General features: G+C 40.5%; 1 protein-coding gene across 1 annotated transcript in view; it reads right to left on the minus strand.

Annotated features, from left to right (window-relative positions):
* Window positions 1-13,604: 13,604 nt before the first annotated feature.
* Window positions 13,605-16,194, minus strand: part of Dcx (doublecortin) — a 69,499-nt gene continuing 66,909 nt past the window's right edge. Inside the window, exons 7-8 of the mRNA XM_042054348.1 lie at window positions 14,107-14,214; window positions 13,605-13,739 (exon numbers count right to left, since the gene is read on the minus strand). Coding sequence (XP_041910282.1) covers window positions 13,605-13,739; window positions 14,107-14,214 — 243 coding nt within the window. The remainder of the gene's footprint in view (window positions 13,740-14,106; window positions 14,215-16,194) is intronic.

The following is a 16,194-nucleotide window of genomic DNA, read 5'->3' on the forward strand; positions in this document are numbered from 1 at the left end:
AAGGAGGTTGATCCAAGAGTCTGTTCCATCCTTTCCACACCCTGAAGAAGATTTTGAAGGAGATTTAGAAGGAACACTGAAGAAAATTTAAGATAGGAAGGAGATGAGGTTTCTGGAGAAAGAAAGCACTCCCAAGGAAACACTGACCTCAGTCTATAGTTTTAAGCAACTTTGAAAAAATGCAATTATGATAAAATCCACATAACATGAAAATTAGAGTCTTTTGGTATGGGGTGTGTGGGGGTGTGTGATGTACAAAATGATATTTTGAAATATATATACAATATGGAATGCCAAACTCAAATTAAGTATTCATTTCCTTGCATAATTATTATATTTTGTGCTAAGAGCACCAGCTGACATTTTAAATTTTCTTACAAAAGATTCTATCTTATTTTTATTTTTGTGTATGTCTGTGTGTCTGTACTGTGTCCACATGTGTGTGGGTGCTGGCAGACATCAGAACTAGCTATCATATTCCACGAAGCTGGAGTCAAAAGCAGTTGTGAGCCACCACGGTGGCTAAGAACTGGACCCAGGTCTTGTGGGAAAATAGCAAGCAGTCCTAACCACACACAAAGCTCTCTCTTCAGCACCCACCCCCTAAGCTGACATTTTTTAAGACAAAGAAAATGTGTTAAAGTGAAAAATGAACCCGGCGAGTGTGAGGCCCACAAGCCAAAGGTCTAATTAAATGATTTCTTCAAACTTTTTTGAGTTCAATATGTTTGTGTTCTAGCCATCTTAGACATGAGCCTTTTGGTAAACTTTTGGGAGCATTTTCGTCTTTTCCTGTTAGTTTTAGGCTTCTTGAGACAAGAGGCATCCTGGTTAGTATCATCTTCCTGTAACACATCTTTGTTATTGGTGGTTTTCATTCCCATACTGTCTACATTGTTAGGTAAAAACACATACTGGAGATGGCAGCCTCCAATCAACTTGTAACCTCTTTGTCATTCCATCTAAAGAAGATTCTAAACTCTGATTTAATGGCAATCATAGGCTATGGTTTATTGCAGACGTGGCTTATCATTAAAATTATCCATGGTGATCACAATCTAATGAAAGGTCATTCAAGTCTCATTTCCTAATTATGTGACTATTACCAGGCCATGCTACCTCTCTGAGCTTGTTTCCCATGTGTAAGCAGGAGAAAAATCTCACCTAGGTTGCTGAGTTTTGGTGAAGCTTGAGATGTGTGCCACTGCACCTGGCTCAGCAGGGAAACCCCTCCCTGTTTTTGGTAGCCCCATCCACTTTTCCAGCCTACCTGTAATATAGCCTGAGCAGCTGAGATTGGTGTCCACTTTGTGCGAGCCATATATTTAGGTGGAAAGAGGAGTCCACCATCAACCCCTTTCTCTATTCCTTGAGTGCCTGGTTTCCGTGAGAGCCCACCTCTCTGCCCAGCAGGAAGCTCCCAAATGTCCCAGTGTCCTTCCGCTCTGCCTGGCTCAGAAACCCTCCTGTCATGATTCATTTCCTCCAGCTAGGATGTAAAATTTTCCTCCCTGGTCCTCTCTCAGATTTTGATAATGCTTCCTCCTCAAAATTCTTGCTTCCCCTCCTTTTTGTCTATAAGGCACTGTTCTTGTCTAAGCCACCATAATGGATCATTCAGGTTATGAAATCAGCCCTCAACGAACTTCTTGCCTCATTTTCCCATGTCCCTCAGACCCAGCCTCCAAATGGCAGCAGTAGGAGTGATTTTTAACTATACTTTTGTCTGTTCATCCCACTCTCCTCCGTGGAACTCTTTAATGACTCCCTGAGTGCTTTTCAAGGGGGAAAGCCAAACTCCTTAATTTGGCTTATAGGTCTCACACAGTCCGACCTCCGTTGGCCTCCTTGGTACCATCTCTCACCACCTCTCCTCTATCTTGCTGCATGTTTGACCCACGGTAGCCTTCTTGCACTTGCTCCGCTGAGTGCTGTTTTCCTCAGGGACTTGACACATGCCTTTCTTCTCACTTAGAATATTCTCTTCCCTTCAGCTAACCTATTCACTTCTGGGTTTCAGGTAACATGTTAATTTTTTTGAAAAGGCTCTCCTAGCCCTAATCAGGTAGATCAGGTATGCCATGGGATTCCTGTATCCTATGGGACTCATCTGCCATGTTGTGCTTCATTGTGTCACAGCACTTGACACAATGTGCCACAATTAATGTCCGGCTTAGAAATATTTGGAACTTGATGCTGTGCACAGCCATGTCTATTTACCCTTTAGAACCTAGCATGGGGCCTGGTACTTTTCGTATATTTTTCAAGGGAATGATTCCCTGTTGACATTTCCAACACGGTTTTCAGCTACTCACACTCTCGTGCTCTGCATATCAAGCTGCTCTACCCCACTGAAGGCCTTTCTGATCTCCAAACACACTAGACAGAGATCACACCTCTTTGTCTTTGCTCATACCAGTATTTCTGTCCGAAATGTCACACCTCGCCCTTTGTCTAACAAACTTCAACTTATTTAAGCCTCAGTTCAAGTTTCACCTCCTGAGGGAAGCCTGTGCTTGAAGGGAACCATTAAAGTAAAGATTTATTCTAGTCGGAGTAATTCTTAGCTCATTTTTCATCATTAATGCTTTATTATACTGAAGTTTCTATCTCCAGCCTTCATCACACTCCTCCAACACTCTTCTGGATGCTTGCAGCTCCTTGCAGCACCTCCAGCACAGCACTGCTTTAAGGCTTTAGGGTGTGTGTGCGCATGTGTGCTTGTGTGTGTGTTTGTGTGCGTATGTATTCATGTGCATGCATGGGTGCACGTGTGTGTGCATGTGCGTGCATGTGTGGGCATGGGTGTGTACATAGATGTGTGCATGGATGTGTGCATGGATGTGTGCATGGGTGTGTGTGTTTCTCCCTCCCTTCGATGGTGTAGGAGGACATTGTATAACCATAATTCCTCTTTGTCCCCCCAGACTCTTTGTAAGGAGACTTTGGCTCATTTCTTCAATTAAAGTGAGACATAAATTCTGTCCCTACCCCCACCCTTTGTCTTTCTCCTGCCAGTGTACCCACTCATTACTGAGACAAGCCAGGGCTGCTTCTCTTTCAGGAAACATCATTTTCCCAATTAGCCTTTGATTGGAAACAGTGCCACTTCAGCCAGGCTGCTTCCAGGGCCTGTTGATGATGGCAGCCGGCTCCTATGGAAAGAGCATTGAGTCAGGAGTCAGGAGGCCTCAGTGCTAAGCATCTCTGCCTCTGTGTTTGAGCATGAATATATTATTTATCTTCCCCAGGCCTCCATTTCTTCCTCTTCTAAACAAAGTGGGTCTTGATCTTAGTATTTTGCTACAGAAAGTGCGACCCACGGATTAGAAGCATAGAAAATTAATGAGTAGCTCATGAAAACTGCACAACCTGATTTCCCCACATCTATATCCGGCTTTACGTTTCACAAGCTGCTCAGATGATACTATCCACAGCAAAGTTTAGGAAATGCTATAAAATCCCCAGGTAAAATAAGGTAAAATAGCCACTGAAGCTCTTTCACACTGTCCAGCTATCCAGCCTGCTGGACAGTCTAATGCAGTTGGGTAGAGATGAGATCCTGGAGCTGGTCTTTGTAATGACTCCCCCATGTAATTTTACCCCAAGAAACTTAGGAAAACATTAGATGAATGGCTTATAAAGCCTTGTCCACCTTTGGCAGTCTGCATTGTTTCATTTCAGGATGGGGGAGGTCATGGCCCTTCATTCAGAAATGTAGGACTCACCCTTCTCTCCGTCCATGAGAGCATTCTCAGAACTATTCATGGGTACGCCGGCAAGGAAAAGAAAGGATTACAACAATGTAAGCTGACTCTTCTTGATTGGGGAAAAAAAAACGTTTGTTTCAAGGAGAAATGACTTTCCTACTCAAAGCTGTCTCCTTGAGGCAGTCAGGTTTGATATAATCAAGCCACCTGAAAGACTTTCTTAGCATCGTAGAGAACTGAAAAGGAGGGATTAGAAATGAAGGGGTGCTACTTCTCCCATCCTGTCCCAGAGGTGGGGGAGTACAGAAGGGCTGACAAGGAGACCTGGGGAAAGCCTCTCCTCTTGAGAGAACCCTACTTTCCACACCCTTAGTGCCGATGTGTGGCCTGACAAGGGATGGTTTCCAATTTGTGAGTGTATTTATGGAAATTCTTTTTTAGAAATGTATAAAAACAAAATCCCATTTAGTTATATGTTTAACAAATCACCTTTATTTGGAAAAGGAGGGAAATTACATAAGATCAGGCCTGCCCTGGAAAGTTCAGGAGAGAAATTTGCCAAGTTTTTCTCCATGTTTGGGTTTGTTTTTCTTATAAATATGCCTCGAGTTCCGTTGCTGGTAGGTTTTGGCTGCATGTGACATTTAGACAGGTGGAGAAATGTGGAAGGGCATTCAGAGGGTATTTTTCTAGGCAAGGAAAGAAGGATAGACTGTGTCAGCAGGAGTGAAGTGTGAATGAGCATTGTAGCGCCAGGGCTGAAGTCAGGGGAGGGGGTAGGTGAGAGGCTACCAAGCTGTCCTTAACAGAGGAAATTCAGGGAAACTCGGGGGGGTGGGGAGGTGCAGGCTGAATTGGTCAAGCCTAGACTTTCTCTCTCTCCTCTCTTTTCCCCATGTCTCCATATTCCAATTGGTCCACCAGTACCTGACCCTTCTACATTCACAATTCTGTCATCGCCACTACTCCACCACATCTCTGGTCGTCGTCTCGGGTCCCTATCTTGACTCCTTGTTATAGCTGGGAAGAGCTATTCTCTATTTATGTATGCTTTGTCTTTAATTTTACAAACTGCTCTCTAAAAAAAAACTATGACTTAGAAACTTTATGAAAACTAAGTCTCTTTCATCTGATATTTACATAGAGATGCAAACACTGAACCCGAATGGCTCATAGGATCGTGCATTCTAGCTAAGTCTTACGGAATTCACCAGAGCAGGGAACTGCCAAATGAGGTAGGACTTCAAAACTCTCTTGGAGGACTAGTTCACCCTGAAGCAATGGGTCCTATTCTCAGAGTTCCTGGCTCAGTCTCTATAGAGAGAGGCCTAAGGCTGAGTATCACTTCCATACTTCTTAGACCGTACTGATGAACAATTCCTCAGTATGAGGCTTTAAAGTGGATGAGACATGAGGAGCAAGAAAGGACAAGATTAGGTGGTCCTTAGGGAAAAACTCCCTTTAAATACCAAATACCCAATTTTTGCAACTTAGCCCATACCCATTTTGACATTTCTTCATTCTACTGGGCTAATCCAGTGTTTTCCACAGACTGGAATTTAAAAGAAAGATAGATTTGATGTGAAGCCCTTGTAGGATTTGTCATCTTAAATTTTGTTTGATTGGAATATTGAAAAAAATATCTATTTGCATCCATGCCCAATTTTTGCAAAAAGAATATTTTCAAAACTTAAAATACAAAAAGGATATGGTTTCAAAACTAAATATAGTACTTAAAATTAACTACATTGCTTCTATGAAACACACATATGCATACCATGCTTAACTGATTTTCCTCTTTCTACTAGACATCAATGAACTTTTAAAGAAATTTTTATTTAAAGAGACCTGGTAAGTTTTCATATTTTATTTGAATTAGGAATACCAAGAAGTTGCATCTTGCTCTACCTTGTCTCCACCAGACTGATGCTCATGGGATTTGGGGAGGAATTCCTAATCCTCTCAGTCCTGGAGAGTGCCTAGGGTTGCTTCTTCAACAAAGGCTAAGCAGGCACTATATGGTTCGCCCTTACAGAATTGTGTTGATCAAAGTGGTCCTGAGATCTTAACCTCTTCTCTGTGTGCTATTTTCTCCCATACTTTTCACCAACGTCTTCCCAAGCCTAGTTAAGATTTGATGGGAGAAGTTAGTAATTTAAGCCCAAGGATAAATCTGATATTTATGAATTCAACATCTATGTGTTCCTTCTCCCAGAGTAACTGTGTCAATAACCACCTAATGAACAGTATGGTATTTTCAAGAACTGTGAAATTGTTCTACAGTTGGAAAGCACAATAGTAGAAGTTGCCTCTTATTTGGTGACACAGATCCACCTTAGCCAAAATATTTTATATACCAAAGGAGATGTGCTTCCTGCTCAACTATAGAGATCCAAGATCTTATATGTTCAGACATGTTGTGCTGCTAATTTTGGTGTTTCCATCATGCATTGATTCTCAGCTTCCTCATCTATAAAATTAAGGGGTTGAACAATCTAATGGCTAACTTTCCTTCCAGCTCGGACATTTTGTGGTTATATGATCATTGGTTTGATGATTGGAAAAAAAGGAGAATGTCAGCCAGAAATACTGAAATCAAATTTTATTTTTGGAAAATGACATTACACACATCTTGCAAATGTATACAGAAATGAAAATGCGATGAAGAACAGAGCTTGAGAGCCAAAAAAGATCGCAAGAGCAGCTCCTTGGCTGCCCAGTATTGAACACTGCAGATGCACAGTGTTCACGGTTCGCAACACCTCACACACATGGGGGAACTTCCCTAGGCAACCTTGAAGTCCTCAAACCAAAGAGCCCTCATCAGATTATGGTGGGGGAGATTAACGGTCATGGGAGATATAAAGGGTCTGCTCTAACCAGCTTACACGGGCCTTGCCTAACGTACCAGTCCAAGAGAAACTAGTAAACCAAAAAGAGAGTATTTCCTTGAAACACTGCCTTCGCATCACTCCCAGTCCAAGAGTATGCCGTGTTGCCAGGGGAAAAGACAGCAATGCATCTAAATCCATCACGGCACTGCTTTTGCTAGATGAGGAGTAGCTAAAACCCCTGAATATCTGTTGCATGTCTCCTTTTTGCTTTTCTTTTTCCCAGATAATTATTGGTCACCAGCCTTCTGATGTCTTTGTATACCTCAAAACTAATGCAGGGATCAAGGACATCATTGGGTTGTGTGATTCTAAAAGTTATTCAGTTCTGTAATGTAATCTGGCAGCCAGAGACAATCCCAGTTTTCCTCTGATGTTTATGTAAAAGAGCGGTGAGTCTTTACCACCATGCCATTCCATGAGAAATGATCAATAACATCTGAGAAATTATTGTAAAAATATTTTTTAACCTTTTTTGGTTTATTTGCTCTTTGCTGAGTTTACTTGGCAGGAATTCTTGGCCCCTAAATCAGTTATTTACAATTAATTGTAAGATACCTGGGAGCAGGGAGTGGAGCGAGGAAAGAGGGCCACAAGGGATAATATAGTCTTTTCAGAGGCTAAAATGAGTTATTTAAGAAATGTGATGTACAAGACCATGCATTTACTCTCCAAAGGTAGTCACTAGCAAGCTAACACCTCTAACACTACAACCACCAATTACAGCTGTTTTGCTACAGGTACTCAATTCTAACTACAGCTATAGGGCAGAAAGGGTGGGCTGTTTCCATTTTAAACTTTCTCCCTTTGAAAATGGCCATAAAAGCATTTTCTGTACAAGTTTAATGGCACAAAAAGGTAACCAAAAAGACATTTTAAATTTACTGCACATGAAAAAATGCAAACTCCAGTCTCAAACCATGCATTAGATGTATACAAGTCATAAGGGGTTGTTGACTTAATGCTGCAATATAATATACTACCAAACATCAAGTGTATTTTAGCATAACCTCTTACTTTCCCAAACCCCTTTAAAAGAATTTAGAAAGAAAAGTCACTGAAAAATTGGACAATGCATATGGTATGACATTCCCAGAGATTGTGTACTCTGCTGAATTAATTAGCAGGCTTCCTAAGCAAGCTAATTACTCATATATGGGCTGCCTGTGCTAGATCATGAATAGTTAGTGTTAAAAGGAAAATGTTTATGTAAATCTAGTATCAGAAGGACAAATGCCTTCAATGGAGTAGTTTTTTCTGTAGCCTGGATTTGTTAAATACGCTTTTGGCTTAAATTGAACCCAATTGCCTACCAGTCTAGCTTGAACAATTCAACAGGCAGAAAACAGATCATAATGTTATAACAGAGAGCTTAATGAGCAGTGGTAAAACTTTAAACAAATTGTTCCTGCATCCCCTCCCCCACTCGACCTAAGCAAATGACGGGAACAATTGCCTGTGGTCTCTCGTGATATTATATTGCAGCTTTTAAAAACTATGAGCAAATGAAATAAAATCAACTAAGACTATCTAGCCAATTTGAATGGATGGGTGGATTTTTTTCCTATTCAGTTGATTATTCATCTGAGCACACTACAGTGTTATGCAAAATGGCAGACTAAAAAGGAAGCACAAAGTGTTCTGTACAATGCTTGCTGAGAAGGTAAAGACCTAAACATCCATGAGCTGTGAGAGTAATGTTCAAAAAGTTCTGCTGAGGCTAAAACAGAAAGGAAGAAAGGGCCAGCATCATACTGATTTTCTCAACCTACTTGTGGCTGAATAGGGTAGGACCTGAAATTGTTGAGACTGAAAATAATTTCCCTTCAATCCCAAGGCAAAACTTATAAGCTAAGAAAGAGGCATATGCCCAGTGGTGAGGCAGGGAAGAAGCGAAAAGACTTCAACAGAGGGGGAAGGACTGTGCGAGTCAAAGGGTGGGTGTCTTTTTTTAAAAAAAGCTATGGAACGAGAGATTGATAACAGTTTAGACTGAGAACAAAAATAGGCATCTCGATGGGGAAAGGAAGCAGCAAGTAGAATGACAAAAAGCCACTTATTTCCTCAAGTTATTGCCCAGAAATGAGACATTCCAATGCCTTCACGTCTTTGCTTTAGTTTACAAGATTTTCTTTTCTGACTTCTGTGTTCTAGTTGACCTTTTCCAATTTACCTGCCCTTCTAACCCAAGCAGGAAAGTGCCTATTTTCCAATGAGAATTCTCTACTCTCCTAGATCCAAGTAACTCAAATAGGGAGAAAAAAAATCACTTTTAATTCTGGAAGATTTTGACACCAGTAAACTAAGAAACACGTCGCTTCCCAGATGATAGTCAGTCTCAGAGCAGCTTGGTCAAAGCATGTGCTCTACATTGATCCTTAAAGAGGAGCTATGCGAAGCAAACCTAAAAGGCTAGATGGAGAGAATAAATGAGGCCTTTGGTGTGATGGTTAAGGAAACCCCATTTTGTAGCCAAGGGAGATGACTCTCTAACCAAAAAGGAAGCATGAAAAGTCAGTGACCTCTCATTGCTCCAAGTGGCCATGCTTTTAAAGAAGAGGAAATCCTGCGGGATTCCCAGAACAGGGAGTGACACTACACATGTGGTTTCCGTGGGGCAGAGGCAGAAGTATGGCAGCTTCTAAATTCCAGACTAGGAAAGAAATCCAGGAATCCTAGCATTTTCATGGTTTTTAATGCTACAAAAGAGGTCCTATATGACCTCTGACATATTTTAAATGACGAGGTCAAAACTCAGTCTTTATTCTCTCAGAGTTTGAAGTCTAAATCAGAGGACTAGAGACTCTCCTATTTCCCTATATGAGCTCAAGACATCCCTGACCTTCCTTTTAAAAAATAATTAATTTTATTTTATGTTAATTGGTGTTTTACCTGCATTCATGTCTCTGTGAGGATTTTAGGTCCCCTGGAAATTGAGCCACAGACAGTTGTGAACTGCCATGTGGGTGCTGGGAATTGAACATGAGTCCCCTGGAAGAGCAGGAAGTACTCTAAAAATGCCGAGCCATCTCTCAAATCCCAGCCCCTGACCTTCTTAAGAAACCAGTTTGAGCCTAGAAGCTAAACCTCTTTATACAGGGAAGGCAATGTATAAATGAGGTCTAGATGTGGTTGCAAGTGACTTCATGTGCCCAAGAACAAGCTCCAAACATTGCTTAAAAAAGAAAAGATAAATATCCATTGGTTCTATTTCCATAGCAAACCAGACCACTGTGAAGAACATCAGTGAAGCTATGTTGTCATGGGGCTTCTGCTAGAGAAGTCTCGTGAGACAGTTGTTTCTGAGGCAGCCTAGTCTCTTGAAACATTCTTATCACTGCAGAAGCTCATTTGGGACACAAAGACATGCTACTTCTCCCATCCTAAGGAGATGGGGTTTGTATTACTTCCTTGTGTTCTAAAAGGGAAACACATTTGCAATCAAATGTGAGAGGGAATGGTGGAATCTCAGCCTAGAATGTTGCAGAGGCTGGGGATGGAGACACAATTTTATGTAGATCAAGCATTGTGTTACTTGCCTTAAACTGGTGATGGATGATCTTAAGAAGTATCTAGGATACAGAAGTTACACACCCACTTTAGGATTCCTTGGTTATGCCCAACTGGAGAGGAGGAGAAAAGAGAAATTCCTGAACTTGGGTAAAGCTAGTAAGAAGTCTTTTAGAGCTCAATTCCAGACATCCTTGCTGCAAGGAAACCCACACGTACAGATCATGTTGTCCTAATTTATGTCCTGGAAAACCACATTAATAGGCTCCACAAAGACCTTGGATAAAATGTGCAAAGTTATTGTGTGCTATTTTGGTAAAAGCACAAAGAACCAATATTTAATGGTAGCCAGGGCACAGTTTAGTGACAAAGCCACTTGTATATACTTGAAAATTGTTTCCATCAGGGCAGCATGGCTATGGGGACATTGAGATTGAGCACTAAAACAAGATTGATTATATTTCTCTAGTTTGGCTCAGTACCACATTTTAAAGAAATCATTGATAGTAGAAATGGTAGCCAGGCTAGTTTTTAAAATGTCAAAAACAAAGTCATCTCAGAAAGTAGGGATGAACAAATATATTGCTCTATTCTTGATTTCTTATTTTCTCTGTTCTGGAAAGAAGAAACCACTGTTTTATCCTGGGAGAAACAATGAGTGTGAAATGGCATAGAAGGAAGCTGATAAGGAAAAAAGTAATCATTTTCCATTCTGTTTGGACAGAGCAGTAGTTCGGTGGGGGCAGGGTTATTTAGAGATTTCTCAAGGGGGGATTTCTCTGGTCCGCCATGCCTCCCTCTCTTTGGGGCTGTCTGCAGCCCATGTGGATGAAACAATGAGAATGTGAAGAGGAAGGACCAGATTAGGTTGCTGAGTGGCTTTCTTGCTGAGATTAACAAAGTAGCATATGAATCCAGGATGCAACACGACCCTGGGAACGAATATTCAGGAGCCTCACAGAAGACAACACAGGCTAGTTGGGAAAAAAGGAAAACCTGGAATAAGAGCCAAGAGGTGTAAGTTCTAATCCCAGCACTGCCAATAGGCAGCTGTGCGACCTTGCAGGGAAATTACTTAACTTCTTTGTTTCCTGGCCTTAAGGAAATGAAGACTTTGGAGCAGATGATGTGATCTTAAGATTCCTTCCAGCTAGAAAATGCTATGATTCAGTCTAGGCTAATACCAAGTCCATAAGGACACAAAGCAGTCATGCTAATGGCTATCCTTTCCAAAACAGTTAGGAGAAAAGGAGCTTTTCCCCCACTTTAACTGTAATTACCACTACTTACTAAGGTAGTTGTTCAACCCAGCACCCATATATACATTTCCCTTTGTTGCCCCTATTTCTATTTCTGTGGGGAAGAAAAGTCAGGAGGTAGGAACAAGCAACATGGAGTGTGTGTGTGTGTGTGTGTGTGTGTGTGTGTGTTGTGTGTAATAGAGAGGGAGACGTTATGGGAAGCAGTTGCAAATGCTTGCTGACTGACCATGCATACTCAATACAATGTGTCTACAGTGGTAAAACTGGATCAGATAAAACTGGAAATGAATAATGGGAATGTATGAGCTCAGTTCCGCAAAAAAATCACTTGAATATGAGCCAACTCACAATGAAATTATTGGACACTTGAGTTTTGATCGACACCAAGCCTTGCCACATGAAGTAGCAGTAACAACAAAATGTTTTCTTACATGTATATGTGCCTGCCTATAAATGAAAAACATTTGTAAAAGGTTTCCTTGTAGTTAGTTCAAAGGAGGACAGAAAGGGCACTGTTGTTATAGAAGTGTCTGTTCCAAGTACATTCTAAAGAAACTATGTCCATAGTATTCTCCAGTGGTGTACATGCCACAAGTAAGAAAACACTCAGAGAACTACTGAGAAGCCTGGGCATGAGGACCTTTGAAGTTTCTCTGCTCCTACTCTTTCAGTAGATCATTAAGCTGTCTGGATCTTCATGTTCTCATCTAAAATGAAGACAGGGGACTACAAGTGATTTGCTGAAAGACAGACATAGAGTGTGTTGGAAGACCTGGCCCAGAAGATAAAAATAGACCTCCCACCATAATTCCTATCAGTCCAGAATAACCAGTTTGCTTTAATTAACTCAAATGTTCTGGGAGGCACTAAGAAAATACTGAGCTTCTAGAAGGGTACAAAATAAAGGCAAGAGCAGAACCTCATTGTGGGTTCTTCAGTGACGAGTTTAACCAGAAACCAGAATTCCCATTATCAACTCTTCTGAACCAAAAGAAAAAGTGTTTCTTGTAATTAAGGACATCTGAAAACTATCAAGGGGCCTCTAGCTACCCCTTCCATCCTACTTCCCCCTACACATTAGCAACGCCACCAAGTTGCCATCAATCATGTTGAGTTGTTCTGTACTAGTTCCTAATTATGAAGCAGCCTACACACATACACCCACACACATGTGCACACACATGCACACACACACGAGCCCCACACTCATTCTACTTAGAATGGAGGGACAACTGCATATCGTTCATCAGCCAAACATCTTTGCTTTGAATGTTGCTTCTTTCGTACTAACTGAGCAACTACAAAGAAATAAAGGAAATCTTCCTAACTATTGAAATCAAACACAGACTTGGCATGCATGGCTTTCACCTAAATTTAGTCGTCTTGGCTATTATGGGCTATGATTACAGACAAAAATCAGTGTTATAAACCTCAAAGACTGAGAGTTATTTCAAGTGATCAATCCTTAATAAAGAGAAATCCTCTCGAATGTTAAAGACAAGTGAAAGGTCTCTGTACCTTCAGTATGAAATATCAGGATTATAGATAAAAAAGTTACTTAAAATATGCCATAACATTTCATTTAAAATATAATTAGAATGTCTGGTCCACGTTGAGATTATTACTGTAAGTGTAACTGTTAAAAAGGTATCAAAAGACTGATTCTATTGAGTTGGCCTCTAGTCATTGTGTTTTCTCCCGGAGCTTTCTGTTTGGCAGTGAGAGCAGGATTTCTAAACTACAGTATTCTTCTGCATTTTTTTGGTAAATTTTCTGCTTATGTTTTTTAGACAAAGAAAAAAACCCACCAGTTTATAAAAAAGGAGCCTGAAGAGTTTTGCTCCCGAAGTACAGACTTGAGTTTTTATAAAAAAGGATATGGTTTCTTGCTATAAAAACCTACCAAAAGGTGTCAGACCTGAAAACAAATTCTCACAGTGTTTGTAGTGTTGGTTGTTCACAAGGCATTCAATAGAACAGAGCTAGATGGATACCACACTATTCATGTACAACTTTGTATGTCAGAAAGCCTCCCGGAGGAATCCGATATGTGACATCACTTACTCAAACTCAACAATTGCTTATTGATTCCGAATTTCCCCAACAGAAGGGTTGACCAGGAATCCACTGTGCTTTATAAATCCTACTACTGAAATCTGGGCAGTTTTCCACCCAATTCTACCTCATCTCTTTCAGCTACCACCCTATACTATAGTCCTAAGCACATGGTGTCACGTTATAAGTAGCTGGTGTTTCTCCTCCTTGACAGACAGGATGAGTGCTAGACAATACACTGGGGGCTCAGTTAAGAGCAAAGAGTGAGGCCAACGATCTGACTTGCCAGGCTCCTGAGATACTCCAGCATTCTGAAGATACAGAAGCAAGGGACACTTAGGTTTTCCACTTTTAGATCTGCATATGAATGTTTCCCACACACACAAACATTTTAAGTGATATGTATGTAAACAGTCTTCTACATAAGAAAGACCAGCATCTGAACAAATTGAGTGGGGAAAATACAAAGGCCCCTAAGCATTCAGTAGAAAGGTCATGAACTAGCACATTTTGCAGTTCTGGAAAGTCACTCAAAGGATGCTTATCAGTCTATCTCTCATAATTGGTAATTGTGAATTAGTGGCCCAGAAGAGAAGTCAACAAGAAAATAATCCCTACGTACTACAGAGTGTTTTTGAAAAAGAACAACAACAACAATAACAAAAATGTTTTAAGCACCAATAGCCTTGTGGTCACTTGAGCGAATGCATTCGGCTGTAATGATAGGTTTTCACATGAATCGCCCAGTGAAATCCGAGTCATCAGTGACAGTGGGAGATACAAGTCCTGTAAGAAGAGAAGACACAAAGTTAACTCTCCTGTACTTGGTACCTGGAGCTTTGAAATGGTTCTTCTTGTTTGAAATAGTATTTTTCTGATTTTGATTTTAAAATAATTAATACATTCACAGGGTGCTCTAAAAGTACATGAAGAGATAGCCAGTATTCTATATTCTATCAACATGTTTTACTCAACCTCCCCTAAAAGTTAATATCTTGTAGACTAGTGTGTTCTCATTCGATTCTCATCCCCCCCCCCCTCTCTCTCTCTCTGTGTGTGTGTGTGTGTGTATAAGAACGACAATGCTGAGGGGGCAATATAAGTGCAAAAAATACTCATAAGATTGAATTGAAGCAAAGCAAACAGAACAGTGAACTGACTCTGTAACTGGATTTGATTCTCAAACACGTGCCTACAGTGCAAATGGCTCACCGACAAAAGCGTCTTTGAGCTGCAGACTCACAAACATGCGCAGTGGGACTCTGAAATTTTGATCCTCCATAAATATTATAACACTCTCAAAATCAACTTTTTCAGGAAACTCTGGAAATGAATCAAAGGCTTATAATAAAACAAGAAGCATGTATTCAAGAAAAATGGCTGAGTATAAGTAAAACTAGTAAGATTTTTGGTGTCCTGGCTTGCCCTGTTTTTGCTTTCCCTCTGCCGAACTCCACGGTATCTTTGAAAGCCAGTGACCTCCAATAGTGAAACCTGCAACCTAAGAGCCACTGAGTAACACAGTTAGAGTGGGAGAACCTGCAACATCTTATTTCCAGAGAATTGTCTTGTTGACCTGAGTAGGAGCTTTCTGGAAACTCCTCACAGGATTCCGTTCAGAGAACACTTGCTACTATCAGCATTTTCAAGATGGATCAATCAATACAATTGCTTAAAATTATAACATTATAGCCAGGCTAGGTGTCATGCTTCATGCCTTTAACCCCAGCATTTGGGAGAGAGAAGTAGGCAGATATTTGTGACTATGGGGGCAGCCTGGTCTTCACAGCAGGTGCCAGGTAGTCAGGGCTACATTGTGATATTCTGTCTCAAAACAAAAAGGACTTTCTGTAAAGTGTGAATGTGTTCAGGAGTAAAAGTTGGGGTAAATAAAACACCTAAAGACTCTACAAGGAAAAACTGTAAAAAATTAGACATCCATAGGCGACTTTGAATCTCTCTAACATATATTCCTGCGAATCCAAGTAGCGAGCTACAGGTTAATTCCTGAGTGCATCTGTCAGGCCCAGGTGACTTTGGGGCCCTGTGCAAGCAGGAAGTAAAAGCTAAAGTACAGTTGCCAACCGCTTGATAGATGGTTGAAGTCACGACACAACATTCACAGAGACCATCAACAACGAAGGTCAGCAACAAATCAAAACATTTAAGGAACTCGAGAAAATCCTTTCGAATCCAAATTTTTTTTGGTTTTTTCGAGACAGGGTTTCCCTGTAGTTTCTAGAGTCTGTCCTGGAACTAGAAGAAATAAATGCAGGCATTCCAAATGGAACATGGACACAGAGTTCACTGCTGGAATTCATGTCCTACAACAAATATAAAAGAGAGCCCCTCGAGGAGCTATGATAATAATTCAGACCCACATTAATAAAAAAAATCAGTAGGGCAAATTTACAAATACATTCCAGAGCCTGTATACACTAGATTTTGTAATTCTTTTCATTTAATGTTGATTGAAAGTTTATTCATATTTTATCATATATATTTAATATTTATAACATGAGGTTATGGGACACATATAGATAATAAAAATAATTACTATAGAGAAGCAAATATCTATGGAATCTTATAATTATTTTCTTGTATGAGGACAACTAAATACACTTCCTTCATAATAGTTTTATTTAATTCAGTCACTTTGTCGATGAGATTTGTATATATGTTCATATAGATTGTCTTCTCTGTTCATATATCCTGTCTGTTACGATGTATCCATTGATATATACATCCCATTTTCTCTACCCCTCG

The sequence above is a fragment of the Arvicola amphibius genome, chromosome X (genome assembly GCF_903992535.2).
Source record: "Arvicola amphibius chromosome X, mArvAmp1.2, whole genome shotgun sequence".
NCBI classification, from domain to species: domain Eukaryota; kingdom Metazoa; phylum Chordata; class Mammalia; order Rodentia; family Cricetidae; genus Arvicola; species Arvicola amphibius.